The sequence below is a fragment of the Bos indicus x Bos taurus genome, chromosome 13 (assembly GCF_003369695.1).
Source record: "Bos indicus x Bos taurus breed Angus x Brahman F1 hybrid chromosome 13, Bos_hybrid_MaternalHap_v2.0, whole genome shotgun sequence".
In the NCBI taxonomy this organism is placed as follows: Eukaryota; Metazoa; Chordata; class Mammalia; order Artiodactyla; family Bovidae; genus Bos; species Bos indicus x Bos taurus.
In genome coordinates this window covers 39,901,714-39,921,777 of record NC_040088.1, presented here as the reverse complement: position 1 = coordinate 39,921,777, position 20,064 = coordinate 39,901,714, and the positions used below count along the sequence as shown (strand labels likewise).

The window sequence follows — 20,064 nt, the reverse complement described above, 5'->3', positions numbered from 1 at the left end:
AGCTGGTGCATGTCTCAGGAGAGGAGTCAGGTTCCCGGGCCTCCTGTGGGTCCCCGTGGGTTCACAGCAGCTGCAGGGCTGCGACCTCCCAGGTCGTCCCAGCATGTGGCGTGCACGGGTCTCTCCAGGGAGAACTTCTGAACCCCTGTTCCTCCTCCTCGTCTGGGGCACTCCTGTGGGCTCAGTCCTGATCTGACGGCTTCTCTTCCCTTCCCACCCAGCTCCATGGGGATGGTTCTATCCAGCCTTGGTGTGGAGGAGTCTTCCTGCTTGTGTAGTGTGTTTTCAGGAGATGGGACCCCCTAATGTGCCTCGGGGGGAGCTGAGCTCAGCGTCCTCTTGCTCACCTGGAGCTCCTCCTCAGAACAGTGTGTGACATTCACAGTGCACTGTGGCTCCTGTGATTGTTCAGGAAGAGTCGGTGTGAATTTTGTTTCTTCCTTTCATGAATCAGGCTTCCCAGGTAGGGCAGTAGTAAAGAATCTGCCTGACAGTGCAGGAGATATGGGTTCGATCTCAGATCCAGGAAGATTCACTGGAAAAGGAAATGGCAGCCCACTCCAATATTCTTAGCTGCAGAATCCCATGGACAGAGCAACCTGTGTGGCTACTGTCCATGGGGTTGCAATAGTCTGACTTAGCGACTAAACAGTAACAAAACCGTTTCATGGCTCATGTTTTTCTCTTTTTTCACCTTTTTTTTTTTTTTTTTTTAAGCTTTGTTGTTTCACCTTTCTTTACTGTATGCCTTTTCTCTCTCTCCCTCTGTGTGTTCATGACTGGGTACTTGGACAAGCACAGGACACCCACTGTTTGCAGATTTGTACCACATCCTGATTGTCCTTCACTAGCTGGCATGGCATGTGTCTGGTCATGGAATCAGCCCAACAGGAAACTAAGGGAAACTCAGTTCATTTCTGAGTCAACAACTTACCTGACCCATGAGAGCCTTTCTGATTCTGGGGAATTTATCATTGTTTTTGAATGCCTTCAGTTCAGTTCAGTTCAGTTGCTCAGTCATGTCTGACTCTTTGTGACCCCATGAAATGCAGCACTCCAGGCCATCCTGTCCATCACCAGCTCCTAGAGTTTACCCAAACTCATGTCCATTGAGTTGGTGGTGCCATCCAACCATCTCATCCTCTGCCAACCATCTCATCCTCTGTCATCGCCTTCTGCTCCTGCTCCCAGGCTTTCCTGGCATCATGGTCTTTTCCAATGAGCCACCTCTTCACATCAGGTCACCAAAGTTTCAGCTTCAACATCAGTCATTCCAATGAACACCCAGGACTGATCTCTTTTAAGATGGACTGGTTGGATTTCTTTGCATCCAGGGGACTCTCAAGACTCTTCTCCAACACCACAGTTCAAAAATATCAATTCTTTGGCACTCAGCTTTCTTTATAGTCCAACTCTCACATCCATACATGACTACTGGAAAAACCATAGCCCTGACTAGACGGACCTTTGTTGACAAAGTAAAGTCTCTGCTTTTTAATATGCTGTCTGGGTTGGCCATAACTTTCTTTTCAAGGAGTCCAGGTAGTAAGCGTCTTTTAATTTCATGGCTGCAGTCACCATCTGCAGTGATTTTGGAGCCCCCCAAAATAAAATCAGCCACTGTTTCCACTGTTTCCCCATCTATTTGCCATGAAGTGATGGGACCGGATGCCATGATCTTTGTTTTCTGAATGTTGAGCTTTAAGCCAACATTTTCACTTTCCTCTTTCACTTTCATCAAGAGGCTCTTTAGTTCTTTTTCACTTTCTGCCCATAAGAATTCCTTACTATTCCCCAAATCCATACCCTAGTTCTATCAGAGTTTTACATGGTCTTGTATGTGTCTCCACCCTTACTCCCTGACCCAGGCCCCATATATATCTAGTCCCCCTGTAGCTGTAACGAGCCACTCCAGCTGCTCTTCAGTTCAAGCTCAAAAATAAGTGAAATGGACACCAGTTTCCAGGCAAGCACCAAGTAGGGGAGAATATTTCAGGTAAGGATTTCTGCGACGAGTCTGCTTTGAGGGAAGTAGCAGGGTGCTAAGCCGCTGCATTTTACGGATCAAGGTGGCTCTGTTCAAGTCAGGGGAGAGATGAGTGTGAAAAGAAAAACACACAGAAATATTCTTCCAGTCTTCTGGATCTTCCCTAGTTGTGTGTTCACTTTGTTGTTGTAGATGTTTGTTTGACTCTTTCCCAGAACTGCTATGACATTTTTCAGGTGCTTTCTCTTTCCATACTTCCCTTTCCAAGGGAGACTTCACTCCTCCTAGCTCACTATTTTGCTGACATCACTCTATGTGTTCAATTGAATTTTCCGTCACAACATCCACTTGTACCAGTGCATCATGATTTCTCTTACTCTTCCCAAATTTGTTGCAATTTCAGTTGTTTATAGGTTTTTCTTTTATGAATAATGTTTAGCACAATAATAAACTATGTAAAATATATAATGATTACATAATAAGAGTACTCTAAAAAGTTATGTAACTTAGTTCAAGGTATAAACACTCAAGAGTCAGTTTGAACCTGCACATGGTACCCACAAATTATTAATGATTAACACTAATAAACACTTTGCCAAAATGTCTGGTTTTGGTACCCTTTTCAGAATTTCACCCTAGTCATGTCTGTAAGGGTTTCTCAGGTGGCCCAGTGGTAAGAATTCGCCTGCCAATGTAAGTGAAACAAGAGACTTGGGTTGGATATCTGGATCAGGAAGATACTGTGTTGTAGGAAATGACAACCCACTCCGGTATTCTAACCAGGAAATTTCATGGACTGTGGAGCCGGGCTGGGTACAGTCCATGGGGTTTTAAAAAAGTCAGACATGACTTACTGATTATACCTCCACCACCATAGGTGTGTAAAGCAAAATAATATTGCTGCTGGAAAATTTAAAAAGGCAAATTTGGTTTGTTTCACATTTTGATTCTTTATTAAGAGATTACATTTTGAAAAATGCTTAATAATTAACACTTAATTGTGTGGTTAGTGTGTCTTTCTGTACTATGAAGGAGTTGTTTCAGTTGATGTTTGATCAAAAGTGGGCTTCATAATTAGAAAAGTGAATTGACTGATATGTGGAGGTTTCTGTGTAATGTTTGGTCAATAATTGTTTGGCAGATATTATCATTACATAACTAAAGTTTTTTCTGATTAAAAAAAACAATTGTACTTGATTCAATTCTCTTCTTACTCTGTGGGCACTGGTTTAATCCTTATCCTCCTCCAATGTATCTGCTAACATTGGACAGTCAACTGGGGTGTTAATGTCCTGTTATTTATAACCTGTAAAGCAGAAGAAAAAATCAGTCTACTTATTTAGATTAGAAACAGGCAATGGATCCCGAAGGCCAGAGAGTGAAGCTAAATGACAGCCACTTCATTCCTGTCCTGGGATTTGGCACCGCTGTACCTAAAGAGGTAACAGAGGTGGTTTGGGGTTGAGATATAAATAGTAGTGCATGTAACATAATTGGAAGGGACTTGAATTGTCAAGCACTAAGCTCCTGTGTGACTCTGGGAGGGTCATGTGGTTCCACTAACCAGGCTAGAACCATGCCTTGTGAAAGGGGAGAGAGCATCCAATCTTCACTCTGCATCAGGGTCTGAGGCTGTGCTCACCTGCAGATTCCTCTGGGTTCCCCTCCAGTTTCCATCTCTTTCCCAGCTTAGCAGAAGCAGTGAGACTCTGCTGTCCAGAACATTGACTGTCAGCTGCTTCTCTCTGAGTGGGATTGCAATAGCCAGGTTTCTCTGTATATTTTATTAGTTTCAGAACTGCTTCCTCCTTCCAAAAAGACATGAGAAATATTTGAGATACAAGGTCCTGAAGATGAAATGGCTGAAAACTAATGGGAGAGAATTGCTTTTCTACTATGAGTGTCTGCTTGGTCCCATGCTAGACACACTGCAGCTGTGTTTTTTTGCTATACTTCTGTTTCTGCTTGACTTTTGAGGGGATAAGCTACAGCCTTACAGGCCAGGCTTCATAATGTATTCTTGGGTTTTGTTGTGTCTTTTTATTAAAGTATAGTTTTCATTGCTTGGAAATGAGGGGCTAGTGGACAAATCTCTAGACTGGGAGCCAGAAAGTTTTCTGTCCATCTGGTCTTTAGAGTATGCAGCTGTGACAAGGGGCTGCTACTGCTACTGCTAAGTCACTTCAGTCGTGTCCGACTCTGTGCGATCCCGTAGATGGCAGCCCACCAGGCTCCCCCATCCCTGGGATTCTTCAGGCAAAAACACTGGAGTGGGTTGCCATTTCCTTCTCCAATGCATCAAAGTGAAAAGTGAAAGTGAAGTCGCTCAGTCGTATCCAACTCTTAGCAACCCCATGGACTGCAGCCTACCAGGCTCCTCCATCCATGGGATTTTCCAGGCAAGAGTACTGGAGTGGGGTGCCATTGCCTTCTCCAGACAAGGGGCTGACTGGTCATTAAACTTTGTGTCTCATTTCTTCATCTATAAAACAGAAGGAAATATTCAGAGACCCTTTCAAGACAGAAGACAGGGCTTGTTTCCTTGTAGTGCAAAGTGGGATGAGGGGAGGGAAGGGACCAGGCTATACTGAAGCTCACTGGTTCATTCCTCAGTACAGTCCCAAATAACTGAGTATTTAAGAAAAACCAGGACCCAACAGAGGGAAGTTAGACCATTTATCTAGTTCCTTGAAACAGGAAAGATTCTGAATCACATAAAAAGAAATCGAGTATTATGCAGCATTAAAAACAAAGTTAATCCTGCCATTTGCAACCACACAGATCAACCTGGAGAACATTAAGTTAAATGAGAGAAGCCAGAAATAGAAAGACAAATACTTCATGATCTCTATATGGGTGAAATCTAAAAAAGTGAAACTCACAGAAGAAGAGAGTAGAGGAATGGTGACCAGAAGTTGAGGACAAGGCTGGGAAAAAGGGAAAGATGTTGGTCAAAGGGACAGACCTTCAGTTTGAGATGAAGAAGTCTTGACCCCTGATGTTCAGCACGGTGACTCTAGTTAATAATAATGGATTCTATCTTGAGATTTGCTAAAAGAGCAGATTTTCAGCGTTGTCACAAATCCCCTCACAAATTAGCTATGTGAGGTGATGGATCTCCTGGTAGCTTGATTGTGATCATCAATAACAGTAGGTAATTATAAGCAGTACTTAACACTATTTTACCACTAGTGCCACCTGGTGCTGGTTGTAAAGAATCTACCTGCCAGTGCAGGAGATATAAAAGGTTAAGGGTTCAATCCCTGGGTTGGGAAGAACCCTGGAGGAGGGCATGGCCATCCACTCCTGGATTTTTGCCTGGAGAATCCCTTGAACAGAGGAGCCTGGTGGGCTGTGGTTGCCATAGGGTGGCAAAGAGTTGGACATGACTGAAGCAACTTAGCATGCATGCACTTATATGACAATATCACTTTGTATACCTTGAATATATATATATATATATATATATACATACATATATATATATATATGTATTGTATTCTGTGTGGCTTCACTGGTAGCCAGAAGTCCTAGAAGTTTTCACCTTGTTTCTTGATGCTTTTACCATACATCTTATACCTTTTGTCAATTTTGCTTCAGACATCTCACAGTATAAATCCTATCCATGGGTTCTAACAGCAAATCATTGAACCTGGAGGTGGCCTTTGCGTCCTCTGATCAACCACTGATTGCCTGAGGTTGATGAGTTCCTGGGTGTCCTTTTAATTGGTGACCAGGAACATTCAGGAAACTGTCATGGGTTCATCACACGCACACAGAACTACCCAAAGAAAAGTTGAATCTTGGAAAGATCAAAGCTTGTGCTTTAACAATCTTCTAACCCATGTGAATATGTAAGTACTACCTTTGTTGCTCATGTATGTTCCTAAGAGCGAAGCTCTGGAGGCAACCAAATAGAGGTTGGGTTCCGCCATATTGACTGTGCTTGTGTGTAGCAAAATGAAGAGCAGGTTGGCCAAGCCATTCAAAGCAAGATTGCAGATGGCACTGTGAAGACAGAAGACATTGCCTATACTTCAAAGGTGCTGTGTGTGTGTTTTGTGTGTGCACATGTGGGCAACTGATTGTGCCCAGGTGACTATTGTATAATAAGATCATTGTTTGGTGAAGAATTGTTTGGTGACCCATGTTTATTGTTACATTCCTGATGCTGCTGCTGCTGCTAAGTCGCTTCAGTCGTGTCCGACTCTGTGCAACCCCATAGACGGTAGCCCATCAGGCTCCTCTGTCCATGGGATTCTCCAGGCAAGAACACTGGAGTAGGTTGCCATTTCCTTCTCCAATGCATGAAAGTAAAAATTGAAAGTGAAGTCACTCAGTCGTGTCCGACTCTTTTCGACCTCCTGGACTGCAGCCCACCAGGCTCCTCCGTCCATGGGATTTTCTAGGCAAGAGTACTGGAGTGGGGTGCCATCGCCTTCTCTGTGTTACATTCCTAAAGTATTGCAATTCCCTGGTGGTCCAATGGTTAAGACTCAGTGCTTTATTGCCATGAGCCCAGATTCAATCCTTGGTAAGTGAAGTAATATTCCAAAATCCATGTGTAAGCAACCGCCACCCCCCCCCAAAAAAAATTTCCTCAAGTATTATTAACACAGCTTCCATTCTTTAATCTCTGCAGCTTTGGTGCACTTTCCTTTGACCAGATTTGATCTGACCAGCCTTGGAAAAGTCACTGAAAGTTCTTCAACTGGACTATGTTGATCTCTATCTCATTCATTTCCGAGTGGCCATGAAGGTTGGAAATTTGTGTAATCACTTCTATAGTACTTCTTTTTTCAGAATGTGTATCAACTTGCATGCATTGTTGAATTAAAGATTTGTCTTAGTAGGTTGTAGCAAGGGTTTCACTAGAGTAGAATCTCCTTAATAATCATTCGTTATCATCTTTTTACTGATTTTCTTTGAATCCGTTACAGGCCTCCCAGAGAAAGGAGTTAAAGAATCTCTCAGTGTCTGCCTCAAAAATTTGAGGAAATAGAAATAGGCAGGTTCTGCACACAGTCCTGAATATGACTCCCGAGTCTCTAGGGATTTCATGAAACAAGAGTTTGGTGCAGACATAATGAGCAATGACACAATCTTATATCGAATGTGATTTCTTATCCCCTTTCATCCTTTCGAGTTGAGCAAATTTGGTGGGTGCCCCATCTGGGTGCTAAAACTAGCAGACATCATAGGGACTTGGGAAACCTTGCCTGCACTGTTGCTTGTCTCCATGACAAAGTCTGTAGACTGCACTTAGACTTTAAGAACTGTATTATTATTCTGTATTATTATGTAGACGGGAGTTTCCTGGCAGTCCAGTAGTTACGACTCCATGCTTTCACTGCTGAGGCAAGTTGAGTTGAGAAGGAGTTCAATCCATGTTTGGGGAATTAAGATCCCACAAACCTGAGGGAAAAAACAAACAAACCCCACAATGAAACTACAACAACAAAAAACTGTGTTATATAGAACTCTTGATTTTAAGTTACAGAAATCTACTCAAGCCATCCTATGCAAAATAGCTTAGAGGATTATGTAGATGGGAAGTCCAACTCATGGATAGATTTAAGGATTTGCTGTACTCTTCAGAAATGTCTATTTTTTCTATCTCTTATCATGACATTGGAGGCTTTCCCTGTGGCTCATCAGTAAAGAATCTGCCTGCAATGCAGGAGCTGCAGGAGATGTGGGTTTGATCTCTGGATTGGGAAGATCCCCTGGAGGAGAGTTTGGCAACCCACTCCAGTATTCTTGCCTGGAGAATCCCATAGACAGAGGAGCCTGGTGGGCTACACTCCATGGGGACACAAAGAGTCAAAAATGACTGAAGCAATTTAGCACATGCACATCATGACATTACTCATGATTTGCTTTATTTTTACTGAATATTGGTGACATTTTCGACTGGTGGCAAATATGGTCTTGGGGCAGCTCAAGGCTCATGGTCATGAACGTTTGAGAGCATGTCTGGATCTTCCACATTCCATATCAACCTAATGAGAGCCTCGATGGTTCACATGCCTGCCCTAGGGCATCTGATGCTCAGATGGAAAAGGAAGTCTGATTATCCAATCACATCAAGATTGAAAGTTTTATTCTGGAAATTATGTCACGTAACTTACTGCCTTTTCCAGCTCAAGAGAAGCATTTCAAAAGAGACAAGTACAAGGAACAGACAAAATCCACAAAAGTCATGGGAATTCCCTTTTAGGACCTAGAAAAACATTTATTACTGTATATGTGTATATATATATATATATATATATATATATATATATAAAGTGTAAGAGATTAGGATATGCCTCCCTCCTAAAGACATTGCTTACAACTCCATATATGCAAATACTAGTATCCAGAATATTGTAACCCCTACCTCATGGAGGTTTACTACCTGGTGCCAAGCAGCCAGGCTAAATGTAGAGATATTACTTTGTGACATCTCTAAAATGACTACCTCTATTCCAGCCAGGGGAGGAATTGCTTCCAAAAGATGAAAATGGAAAAATTATATTAGACTCAGTGGATCTCTGTCGCACATGGGAGGTGAGTCTGGGGAGGAGAAATTCAGGGGAGGAGCCAGGAGAGGGGGAACCTCCTTCATTTCTTCCACCTGTGAGAATGGGCTGTGGCCCATCAGAGTCAGCAGTTCATGAATCTAAGGGTTGTGATGCTGGGGTTTTGGGGAGGAAACCATTGCTGGAATGCTCACAGAGAGGAACAAAGGAGGAGAATATGGGACAGTGAAGACAGGCATCTCTTTCCTTCCATATGATATGTATTCTCAGGGATTTTTCTAAGGAGGAAATGGTAATTGTCGTTTTTGTGTCACAACTTCATTTTTCCTCTTGATAATCAATGCTAATTCTTGATGGGTGACCCTGTTGACAGATAATTTTTCAACATTTATTTTTGCTCTATTGTCCATTCTAAGTGACTGTGCACACCGCCCCCCCCCCCCCCTTCTTCCCTAGGCCCTGGAGAAGTGTAAGGAGGCAGGGCTGACCAAGCCCATCATGGTGTCCAACTTCAACCACAAGCAGCTGGAGAAGATCCTGAACAAGCCGGGGCTCAAGTACAAGCCCGTCTGCAACCAGGTGAGCAGCTTGGCTCCTCTCCCTCCTGCTCTTCACAACCTCCTTCTTGCCCTGGAGCCTGATGTCTGTCTGTCCTCCCCTCCTGTTCATCCGACTTTTGTGGACAGAATATTCTAGAGGGCAGAGCCTCTGTATGGATGGAATACTATGAATAGAACCCACAATGGTATCCCTGTTTGATAAAGTCTGGGTGGAAAAGCTGGGGAGGGGGTCCTGCTAAATTGCGGTGAAGACTGAGGAAAGGTAAAGAAGGTGAAGAAGGGTTAGACTAGTCACCCAGAACTTAGAGGAAGGTGGTGTTTACCTGAGCCTAAAGGGTGTCCAGAAATGGATGTTGAAAGTGCCTGGGAGGCAACTGTGGACAGGAAGGAGGACCACGAAACATGGCATGGAGTGTAGAGAAAGTTAAATCGGATAATATTGGTTTAAAATTTGTGTGGGGTTTGGATGGCTGAATCCTTAGTCTTAGTGTTTCAGCTTTTCTGGGTCTTCAGTACCGAAAATGTGCTGAAAACTATGAAAGTCATCCAGGTGAAAGGTTGAAGTCAAAGGCTCATGGTGATATTAATGATCAATAAAATATTGATCATTATTTACTCAGAAACATTTACTCATATGTAGAGCTCACCTTGTGAGCTACTCAAGCTTGGAATGGTTCTCTCATCCAAGTCTATCATAAAATTAACTTTTAAGCACACTTCTCTCAATTTTTATCTTGATGTTGATATTTCAAGTTTATATTTAAGTTGTAGTTTTTCCTTTAGCATTTTTAAAAACTTTTACTTTTCTCTGTTTTATTAATATTACTTTCCTGAATAATCTGACACTCTTCTCTGTTGGCATTCTACAGGTGGAATGTCACCCTTATCTCAACCAGAGTAAACTGTTGGATTTCTGCAAGTCCCGTGATATTGTTCTTGTTGCCTATAGTGCTCTGGGATCCCAAAGAGTAAAAGGATGGTAATGAACCCTAAGGAAGACAACACAGTGTTTACCTAAAATTCAGTTTTTGAGGAAATGGTTTCAATCATACAGTACTCAGTGATCTGGAGATAACTCTCATAGGCAGGGGGAATAAAGGGGAAGGATGGACTGATTTCTTCCCTTTTATCTTCTCATCACCCAGACAGTTTCTTTACACTGTATTAGCTTGTGTGAAAGAGTTAGTTGCTTGTCGTGTCTGACTCTTTGCGACCTCATAGTCTGTAGCCCACCAAACTCCACTGTCCATGGGATTTTCCAGGCAAGAATACTGAAGTGGGTAGCCATTCCCTTCTCCAGTGGATCTTTCTGACTCAGGGATCCAACCCAGGTCTCCTGCTTGTAGATTCATCAATTACATTAAAAAGTGTACATAATCTCCCAGTTGAGACCAGAAACCCAAGCTTATGTCATGATTTTGCTTATTAACTAATGAATACATTTCTAAAAATAGATATTCCAAACCTCACTTACCTTATGTCTAAAATTGGGACAATAATATGTAACTCCAAGATCTATCATGCTAGAAAAAAAATTCAATTTGAACCAATTATGTAAACATCTCAAGGAGAATAATGATGAAATAAATGACTGTCATTCTGGGACTACTCAGTTTTTATCAAAGTCTAGAAAAGTGACATTAAAAAATTTCCTGGTATTTTTCTTCTCCTTCTCTACTCATGGTCTTGATTATCAAAGAAAACAATAACTGAGAAGTAAATAAAAAATTCCACGAGTTTGGCAGTCCTGGTCTCAACTCAATCATGAATCTGAATTACATGTGGAACTTTGTAAACACAGAATGGGAGGTGACCCAGTTGAGGTTCTGCTTCAGTTTGTCTTCAACTAAGTCATGGAATTTGTATTTCTAACAAGATCCCCAGTCATACTGATGATGTTGGTCTCTGGAGCACACTTTGAGAAGCACTGGTCTAGAGTGGACCTACTTGGTCTGTTTGAGAAGCCTCCTTAGAAACTGAGAATTTAGTCTCAGCTCCTCAGCATTTCTGAATTTCTTTCCAGCATGAATAAGAACCACCTGGTTCTCTTGGAGGACCTGGTTCTTTGTGCCATTGCCAAAAAGAACAAGCAGACCCCAGCTCTGGTTGCCCTTCACTACCAGATACAACGTGGGGTTGTGGTTCTGATCAAGAGTTTCAACAAGAAGTGGATCAAAGAGAACATACAGGTGATGATGAGTGGGGCTGTGGGCAGAGGGCTCCTATGGAATATCCTTCATGAGGGTCATTCTTTGTCCATCTCTCAAGACTTTCCTTGAGTCAAGACAAGTCACCTGTTCTCCCCTGTGCATGAATGCCTTGTGTGTATTCCTGGTAGTTTTCTCCTCCTGATGTGGCAACAGGAAAGGTGGCATGGCTGGAGAGGGTTAACGATGGACAGTGTGTGTGCTCAGTTGCTCAGTCTTGTCTGACTCTTTGAGACCCCATGGACTGTAGCCTGCCAGGCTGGTCTGTCCATGGGGATTCTTTAGGCAAGAATACTAGAGTGGGTCTCCATGCCCTCGTCCAAGGGATCTTCCCAACCCAGGGATTGAACTGGAGTCTCCTGCATTGCAGGCAGGTTCTTTACCATCTGAGCCAAGGTTGGACAGATAACAGAGATTTATTTCCAGTGTTACTTCTGCAATTTATTCTGTCACCTTGTGCAAATGACATCTTATTTTCTTTGTTCTCAACTGATGAAACTGTGAATTTTTAGGCTGTTTGGACTGCTACAACAAAATACCACAGATTGGCTGAGAAAAAAATGAAATTTCTTTCTCACATTTACAAAGCTGGAGTCTTGAGGTCAGGGGGCTTGTGTGGTTGGGTGAGGGCCCTCCTCAAGGTCACAAGGCTCTCCTTTTAATTTAACATGGTAGAGGGGAAAACAGAGTATTTCCCTGAATACTAACAAGGTTGCATCTTCATACATTTAATCTCCATGAGTTTCTGCCTTTGAGAAGCTCCTCTTCAAGACTTTGTCCACTTTAGCTAGGTTGTTTCTATTTAGACTTCTGTGTAGGAGACCGATATTATCCCCTTAGTGTAGCTGCACAGAAAACTCCCCAATTTCAGAATTTAATGTAGAGATCAGTTATGCTTCCCTTGATTCTGTGGTTTGCTAATCAGCCTGCACTCAACTAAGCTGTTGTCCTCTTAGTTGGGCTCTCTTATGCATTTGCAGTTCAGTGCAGAGCAGCTCAGCAGTTCTGCTTTAGCAGGTGGATGTGGCTCCTGTTAGAGGAGCATGCATGCTTCTCTGAATAGTTTTTCATATATGTTTGGCTAGACTGTTGTCAACTGACTTGGTCTTCATCTCAGCACAGTGCTGTGATCCCAAGTCAGTGATTGGGGAAAAAATCCTCTTCTATCTGGGCTCAGATCTGGCTCAGCACTTCTGGGAAATATCACTGTTTAGTGCCACAGGTTACAGGTCAGCCCAAGTCAAGGGGAAGGGAAATTGTCCCCTGATCAATTGTTTCCGTGTTTCCATTTAAATTTGGTTCTGTAATCCAGCTGGAACTGATTATCTAAGATAATATGAAAATAGATACATACACCTTTCAGTTCAGTTTAGTTTAGTTCAGTCGCTCAGTCATCTCCGACTCTTTGGGGCCCCATGAATCACAGCGCGCCAGGCCTCCCTGTCCATCACCAACTCCTGGAGTTCACCCAAACGCATGTCCATCGAGTCGGTGATGCCATCCAGCCATCTCATCCTCTGTCATCCCCTTCTCCTCCTGCCCCCGATCCCTCCCAGCATCAGGGTCTTTTCCAATGAGTCAACTCTTCGGATGAGGTAGCCAAAATATTGGAGCTTCAGCTTCAGCATCAGTCCTTCCAATGAACACCCAGGACTGATCTCCTTCAGAATGGACTGGTTGGATCTCCTTGCAGTCCAAGGAACTCTCAAGAGTATTCTCCAACACCACAGTTTAAAAGCATCAATTCTTCGGCGCTCAGCCTTCTTCACAGTCCAACTCTGACATCCATACATGACTGCTGGAAAAACCATAGCCTTGAGTAGACGGACCTTTGTTGGCAAAGTAATGTCTCTGTTTTTGAATATGCTATCTAGGTTGGTCATAACTTTCCTTCCAAGGAGTAAGTGTTTTTTAACTTCATGGCTGCAATCACCAACTGCCATGATTTTGGAGCCCAGAAAAATAAAGTCTGACACTGTTTCCACTGTTTCCCCATCTATTTCCCATGAAGTGATGGGACCAGATGCCATGATCTTCGTTTTCTGAATGTTGAGCTTTAAGCCAACTTCTTCACTCTCCTCTTTCACTTTCATCAAGAGGCTTTTTAGCTCTTCACTCTCTGCCATAAGGGTGGTGTCATCTGCATATCTGAGGTTATTGATATTTCTCCCAGCAATCTTGATTCCAGCTTGTGCTTCTTCCAGCTAAGCGTTTCTCATAATGTACTCTGCATATAAGTTAAATAAGCAGGGAATTGGTGATGGACAGAGAGGCATGGTGTGCTGAAATTCATGGGGTTGCAAAGAGTTGGACACAACTGAGTGACTGAACTGAACTGAAAGTAAGAAAATAATGATCCCACTTTTTGCTGTGCGATTATTGAGGTATACGTGGTATCTCTTCAACAGATGAGAAATTCCTAAAGGAGACACCCTGTATTTTGGGGGGTTCTCAGTGTCTGCTTATCCATGGATGTGTGAAAAAGAGTAGTTCATTTGTTCACTGTGATTCTTCTCCTCATCTATGGAGAGAAGTTCCACCTGTATCTGAAATGATGCCCACAGTTAGTCCTATGTCTTGTGCTGTTGTATAAATTGTAAGCTGAGTCAAACTACCTATCATTGTGGAGTGAAGATTACATGTGAATGTTGGGACTGGACGTGCATGTGCCATGTGCACATGGAGCAGGTATCTGCAGGTGTGCTTGTCAAGGGAGAAGGAGGGACCTGCTTGTAGATTTAGAGTTTTAGACCATCCTGACCACATTCACAGAACAATGTTCTCTATGACAACATGGCTGATTTAAGAAATGAATCCTTCTTCTCTTTCATTGGTGTTGGTCACCCAGATTATCCATTCTCTGAAGAATATTGACTCTCAGCTCTCACCATGGTTCTTTGAGAATGTCTTGCTTCTAGGGCAGTGGAGAAGATTTTTATACTTTGTGAAGGTGCTTAAATGAAGTCTCTGAAATTTTGAAAGCTTGCTTTTCCTTTTAAAACATTTAACACTTTATGAAACAATAAAGACTTCAAAGTAAGAATACTTCTACTTTTCTGATGATTAAGGTAATACATACAAATTACAGAAAATTAGGAAATAGAGGGCAAAGGATAAAAAATAAAAATAAGCTGTGGCTAAACATTTTAATAATACTTTGGTGCACTTTCCTATGGAGAAGGCAATGGCACCCCACTCCAGTACTCTTGCCTGGAAAATCCCATGGATGGAGGAGCCTGGTGGGCTGCAGTCCATGGGGTCTCTAGGAGTCGGACACAACTGAGCGACTTCACTTTGACTTTTCACTTTCATGCATTGGAGGAAGAAATGGCAACCCACTCCAATGATCTTGCCTGAAGAATCCCATGGACAGAGGAGCCTGATGGGCTACCATCTATGGGGTTGCACAGAGTCGGACACGACTGAAGCGACTTAGCAGCAGCAGCAGCAGCAGCACTTTCCTATACAAATGTGAGTTTTTATTTACAAAGAGAAGGAATCTTCAATCTACAGGATGTATACTTACTTTTTAAACTTAGCATAATTATCTTGGTAAGCTAAAAATACCATTTACAAATCCAGCATTATATTTTGCTTACTATAAGGCAGCAAATCTTATTCACTTAATTACTTAATTGTCTGCCTAGAAATTGTTTTATCAATAGATATTAATAAAAATGAGACATTCTTGAGTTGATAGTCTAGTGGAGGCTGAGCCTGTGAACAAAATCAGGAGTATTTAGCTGTTAGAAATGGGCCAGGGCCTGTAGGAGATATTTCTACACAATCTCTCCTGTTTCTGTACAGCTGTTGGGCAGAGGAGCCAACTACACTTTATCCCACACAACTTCTCATTTGTACAAGAAAGAGCCTTGAAACACAGAGATAGTACTCCCTGCATTTCTCTGGAACAGAAATTGCTAGTCAAGGAAGTATGAGTATTCATGTAACATTTAAGGGCCAGCAAGTCAGTTGATGTGGGTGGAGTTTAGTGAGGTGGGGAGAGAGGAGTTGAAGAGAAGGCCAGAGAGCCAGTGGGGCCAGGGGGCTTGTGTCATGTAGATTTTTGAAAAGACTTTATTCTGAGAGAAATGGAGATTTACATTTTTGGTTTTGAGCATAGTAGTTACATGAGCTGATGTTTTTTGAAAAGTCACTGTAGAGGAACAAGATGGCAGATGAGTAGTTGGATGGGGAGTACATCTCTCTCCTCAGATACAACAGGAATACACCTTCAGACACAGAAGTGCATACAGAACACCAGCTGAGAGCAGACAGGAGGACTGGATCAGTGGAAAAGAATATAAGAAACTAGGGGGAAAAACTGGAGTGTTAGTAGGACTGGACCTGCCCTCAGCACGTGGGGGAACTGAAGCAGGTGTCCAATCCCCACAGCGGGGCAGTTGTCTGAGTCAAAGGAGAAACATTTAAGGCTGAGTGTGAAACAGTTGATCTGTGGCAGCCTGAATAGAATGAGAATCAGACAGTTTTTGCCGCAGACATACACACCCCGGACAAGGATGCAAGTCCCCTAGAAGGCGCAGTGGCTGGGAGCTGGAGCTTAGGGATTGTGGAGCAATCCCAGGGCAAGAGTTTCTGTGGAGAGACGGATGAGGAGATGTGAGGGAGGAGACTGTAATGGGAAATGCCTGTGGAGGAAAGCCAGGCAGACATGGTAGCAAGGAGATACTGCTGAGTCATGCATAGGGGATGGAGCCATCACTATAGCCTCACTCCCCACACACCAGCATGCGCAGCTGAACAATAGAGAGGCTGACCCATCAAGCACCTGAGGCAGGGACCTACAGAGGAGGACCCCACCCAGAGTGCCCCTTTAAGTGCCTGATTGCTGATCTACAGAGTAGGACCCCGGCCCGGGGCAGGAAGGGGGGCACTGGGAGGGGGGCCTTTTATGTGTCTGATGCATGGAACAACAGAGAAGGACCCCAGGTAAGGGAGCCCTCTAAGTGCCTGAATGGGCAGAGCTATGGACAAAGACTAGCCGAAGAGGCCTTCTGATCATCAGGTACCAGAGGCTTGAAAAAAGACTCTGATAGGGCCAATACTCCAGTGGCTGAGGCAGTCCGTTTCCCTGCACAGTTGGCGCCACCATGGTCCCCACAACCCAAGCAGCTCTGTCACCTTCATGCTCAACCCTCATTGGGGCAGAGCTGTCACAGGCAAAAAAAAGTCTTGTATCTACGCATATGGGGTCCCTTTGGTCGTGTCCAACTCTTTGTGACCCAGTGGACTGTGGCCTGCCAGGTTTTTCTATCAGCGGGTTCTCCAGGCAAGAATACTGGAGTGTATTGGACAATACTGATTGACATACCCTTCTAGAGCACTCTATTTTCTGATGCCCTGGCTGCCAGCTCTCCTGAGTACCTGGTGCTGCCAGAACCCCTGCAACCCAAGCAGTTGCACTACCTCCACACCCAGCCCTCCCTACAAACCCAATTCCTACAGGGCAGCCTCAGGAGCAAATCCCAGTGGATGACCCACATGCAGAGGTGGAAATAAAACCACAATTGAAACCCAGGGGCAGTGTGGCTAAGGAAAAGACCCAAAACCTTCTCACCAGCTGTATAAGCTGCAGATTAAGTCCACACAATCAACTACTCAGACTCTGTGTCTATGGAATATATAAAAGGACATTGAGAGCTCCCACAAAAGAAAACACACTAGCTCTGATAGCTGAGGACATTTGAGGCAAGAACACACAGGAGTAGGAACAGATTAGAATCTGAACTGCCCCCACAGCAGGTCCAGAGACCGGCACAGTGTTGGGGGGGCATCCTAGGGAGGTGAGGTGGACTGTGACTCAAAGTGAAGGAAAGGATCCTGATAGCAGTGACTTAAGAAAAACATTTATTATTCTTATGTTTTGACTTGTTCTGTGGTTTCTTTTGGATCTTGTTGATTTTATTGGCATTATGAAATCTAATTAAGCTTTTGAGTTTTTGTTTTGTTTTGTTTTGTTTTCAATCTCACTCTTTATTGTTCTTATAAACCTCTGCTTCTATGTTGGGCTTTTTCAGTTCTTTTCAGTTTTCCTTTTTTTTGTTTTTTTCTTCCTCTTCCTTTTTGTGTTTTTTCTTTTTAATTTTAATTTTTAAAAACCTTCCTTTGTTTGCTTTTCCTACTGTTCTTTTCCCCTTGCAGTTAAACTTTAATGTATATAAATCTTCTTCATCTATATCTATTTAACTTTGCATACCTATTCTTTCTTTCTTTTCTTTCTTTCCTTTCCTCTCAACATATTTGTTAGTTTTGTTTTCATTGCTTTATTCCCCACTTGGCACCTTGCTTTAGTTTAGTTTTCCAGTTTGTGCTTTTGTTAGTTTTGTTTTTAACTGGTAGATATAATTTTTCGTTTCCTTTGTTCACTGGGTCAATCGATCATACTTTATTTTTGTTGGACTCTCTTGATTTTGCTTATGGATGTATGTGTATATGTGTATAGTCCATCATTTTAATTATTATTTGCCTGATTTTGTAACTCCCATTTGTCTAGAGTTCATCTTTAGTTTCTCATTTTTGAGTATGTGCTTTAATCTCACTTAATGCTGTAACAAACCACTTGTGGAATCTTTGTTCCTGACCAGAGATCAAGCCCTGAGCCTTTGCCATGGAAGTCCTGATCCAAGACCCTAGACTACCAGAGAACTAACCTTAGGGAGTATCAAATAGTGAGAATTTCCACAAAGGAAACCACTTGAATACAAGACTTGGCATCACCCAACCACCAGTAGCACTCTGTGCAGGACACCTCATCCAAACAACAAACGAAACAAAAATACAAACCTAATCATCAGCAGACAGGATTACCACCTCACTCACCCTTGCCCAACAGAGGAAAAATAAACAAACAACAAAAAATAGCATAAATCTCACCCTATATGAAGCTTACACAAACCACTGCACCAACCTTTGGGGGGGTGGGGTAGGCAGAAACCAAAAGGAAGAAAGAATTCAACCTTGAAGCCTGGGAAAAGGAAACCTCAAGAACAGTAAGTTAAAAAAAAAAAAAAAAGAATGAAAAGGCAGAGAAACAGTGCACCAATGAAGGAACAAACTTTCACAGAAGTCCAAATAAATGAAGAGGAAATAGGCAAACTACCTACTAAGGAATTCAGAATAATGATAGTAAAGATGATAAAAAAAAACCCTTGAAAACAGAATGGAGAAAATGCCCAAATCAATTAATAAAGACCTAGAAGAATTAAAGAATAAACATATAGAGACAAACAACACAATTACTGGAATTAAAAATACTATAGAAAGAATCAATAGCAGAATATATGAAGCAAAAGAACGAATCAGTGAGCTGGAAGATAAAATGGTGGAAATAACTCCTGAAGAGCAGAATAAAGTAAAAAGAATAAAAAGAACTGAGGATAGTCTCAGAGACCTCTGGGACAATATCAAAAGCACCAACATACAAATTATAGTGTTCTGAGAAGAAGAAGAGAGAAAGAAAGGGTATGAGAAAATTTTGAAGAGATTATAGTTGAAAATTTCCCCAGCACAGGAAAGGAAATAGTCCAAGAGGCACAAAGAGTCCCATACACAGGATAAACCCAAGGAGAAACACATCAAGACACATACTAATCAAACTAACAAAGATTAAACACAAAGAAAGTATATTAAAAGCAGCAAGGGAAAAGCAACAAGTAACATAAAGGGAAACCCCATATGTTTAACAGCTGATCTTGCAGCAGAAACTCTGAAGGCCAGAAGGGAATGGCAGAATATTTTTAAAGTACTGAAAGGGAAAAATCTACAATCAAGATTACTCTACATGGGAAGGATCTCATTCAAAATTGATGGAGAAATCAAAAGCTTTTCAGACAAGCAAAAGTTAAGAGAATTCAGTACCACCAAACCAGCTTTACAACAAATGTTAAAGGGACTTACATAGTCAAGAAATATAAGAGAAGAAAAAGATCTACAAAATCAAACCCTAACAATTAAGAAATTGGCAATAGGAACATATATATCAATAATTACTTTATGTGTAAATGGATTAAATGCTCCACCAAAAGACACAGATTGGCTGATGGGATACAAAACAAGACCCACATATATGCTGTCTACAGGAAACTCACTTCAGACCTCAAGACACATATAGACTGAAAGTGAAAGGATGGCAAAATATATTCCATGCAAATGGAAAGCAAATGCAAGCTGGAGTAGCAATCCTCACATTAGACAAAATAGACCTTAAAATAAAGAATATTTCAAGAGATAAGGAAGGACACTACATAATGATCAAGGGATCAATCCAAGAAGAAGACATAACAATTGTAAATATCTATGCACCCAGCATAGGAGCACCTCAGTACACAAGACAAACAGTAACAGACATAAAAGGAGAAAGTGACAGTAACAGAATAATAGTAGGAGACTTTAACACCCCACTCACACCAATGGACAGATCATCAAAACAGAAAATTAATAAGGAAACATGAGTCTTAAATGATACATTAGATGAGATGGATCTCATTGATATCTTCAGGATATTCCATATAAATGCAGAAGAATACACCTTCTTCTCAAGTGCATATGAAACATTTTCCAAGATAGACCACATCTTGGGTCACAAATCACATCTCAGTAAGTTTGAGAAAATTGAAATCGTATCAAGAATCTTTTTGGACCACAATACTATGAGACTAGATATCAATTACAAGTAAAAACTGTAAGAAACACAAACACATGGAAATTAAATAATACATTTCTAAATAACCAACAGAACTGAAGAAATCAAAAGGGAAATCAACAGA

At 42.1% G+C, this 20,064-nt stretch overlaps 1 protein-coding gene across 2 annotated transcripts in view; it reads left to right on the top strand.

The window, feature by feature from the left end:
• Positions 1 to 11,532, top strand: part of LOC113903419 (prostaglandin F synthase 1-like) — a 28,199-nt gene extending 16,667 nt beyond the window's left edge. Inside the window, exons 1-6 of one of the 2 annotated variants that reach the window (XM_027559520.1) lie at positions 2,611 to 2,680; positions 6,630 to 6,746; positions 8,462 to 8,539; positions 8,968 to 9,090; positions 9,941 to 10,050; positions 11,095 to 11,532. In XM_027559520.1, coding sequence (XP_027415321.1) covers positions 6,741 to 6,746; positions 8,462 to 8,539; positions 8,968 to 9,090; positions 9,941 to 10,050; positions 11,095 to 11,350 — 573 coding nt within the window. In that variant the 5' untranslated portion in view covers positions 2,611 to 2,680; positions 6,630 to 6,740 and the 3' untranslated portion in view covers positions 11,351 to 11,532. Of the gene's footprint in view, positions 1 to 2,610; positions 2,681 to 6,629; positions 6,747 to 8,461; positions 8,540 to 8,967; positions 9,091 to 9,940; positions 10,051 to 11,094 lie in introns of those variants that run through there. The other variant, XM_027559519.1, reaches the window with a different exon arrangement.
• Positions 11,533 to 20,064: the final 8,532 nt, after the last annotated feature.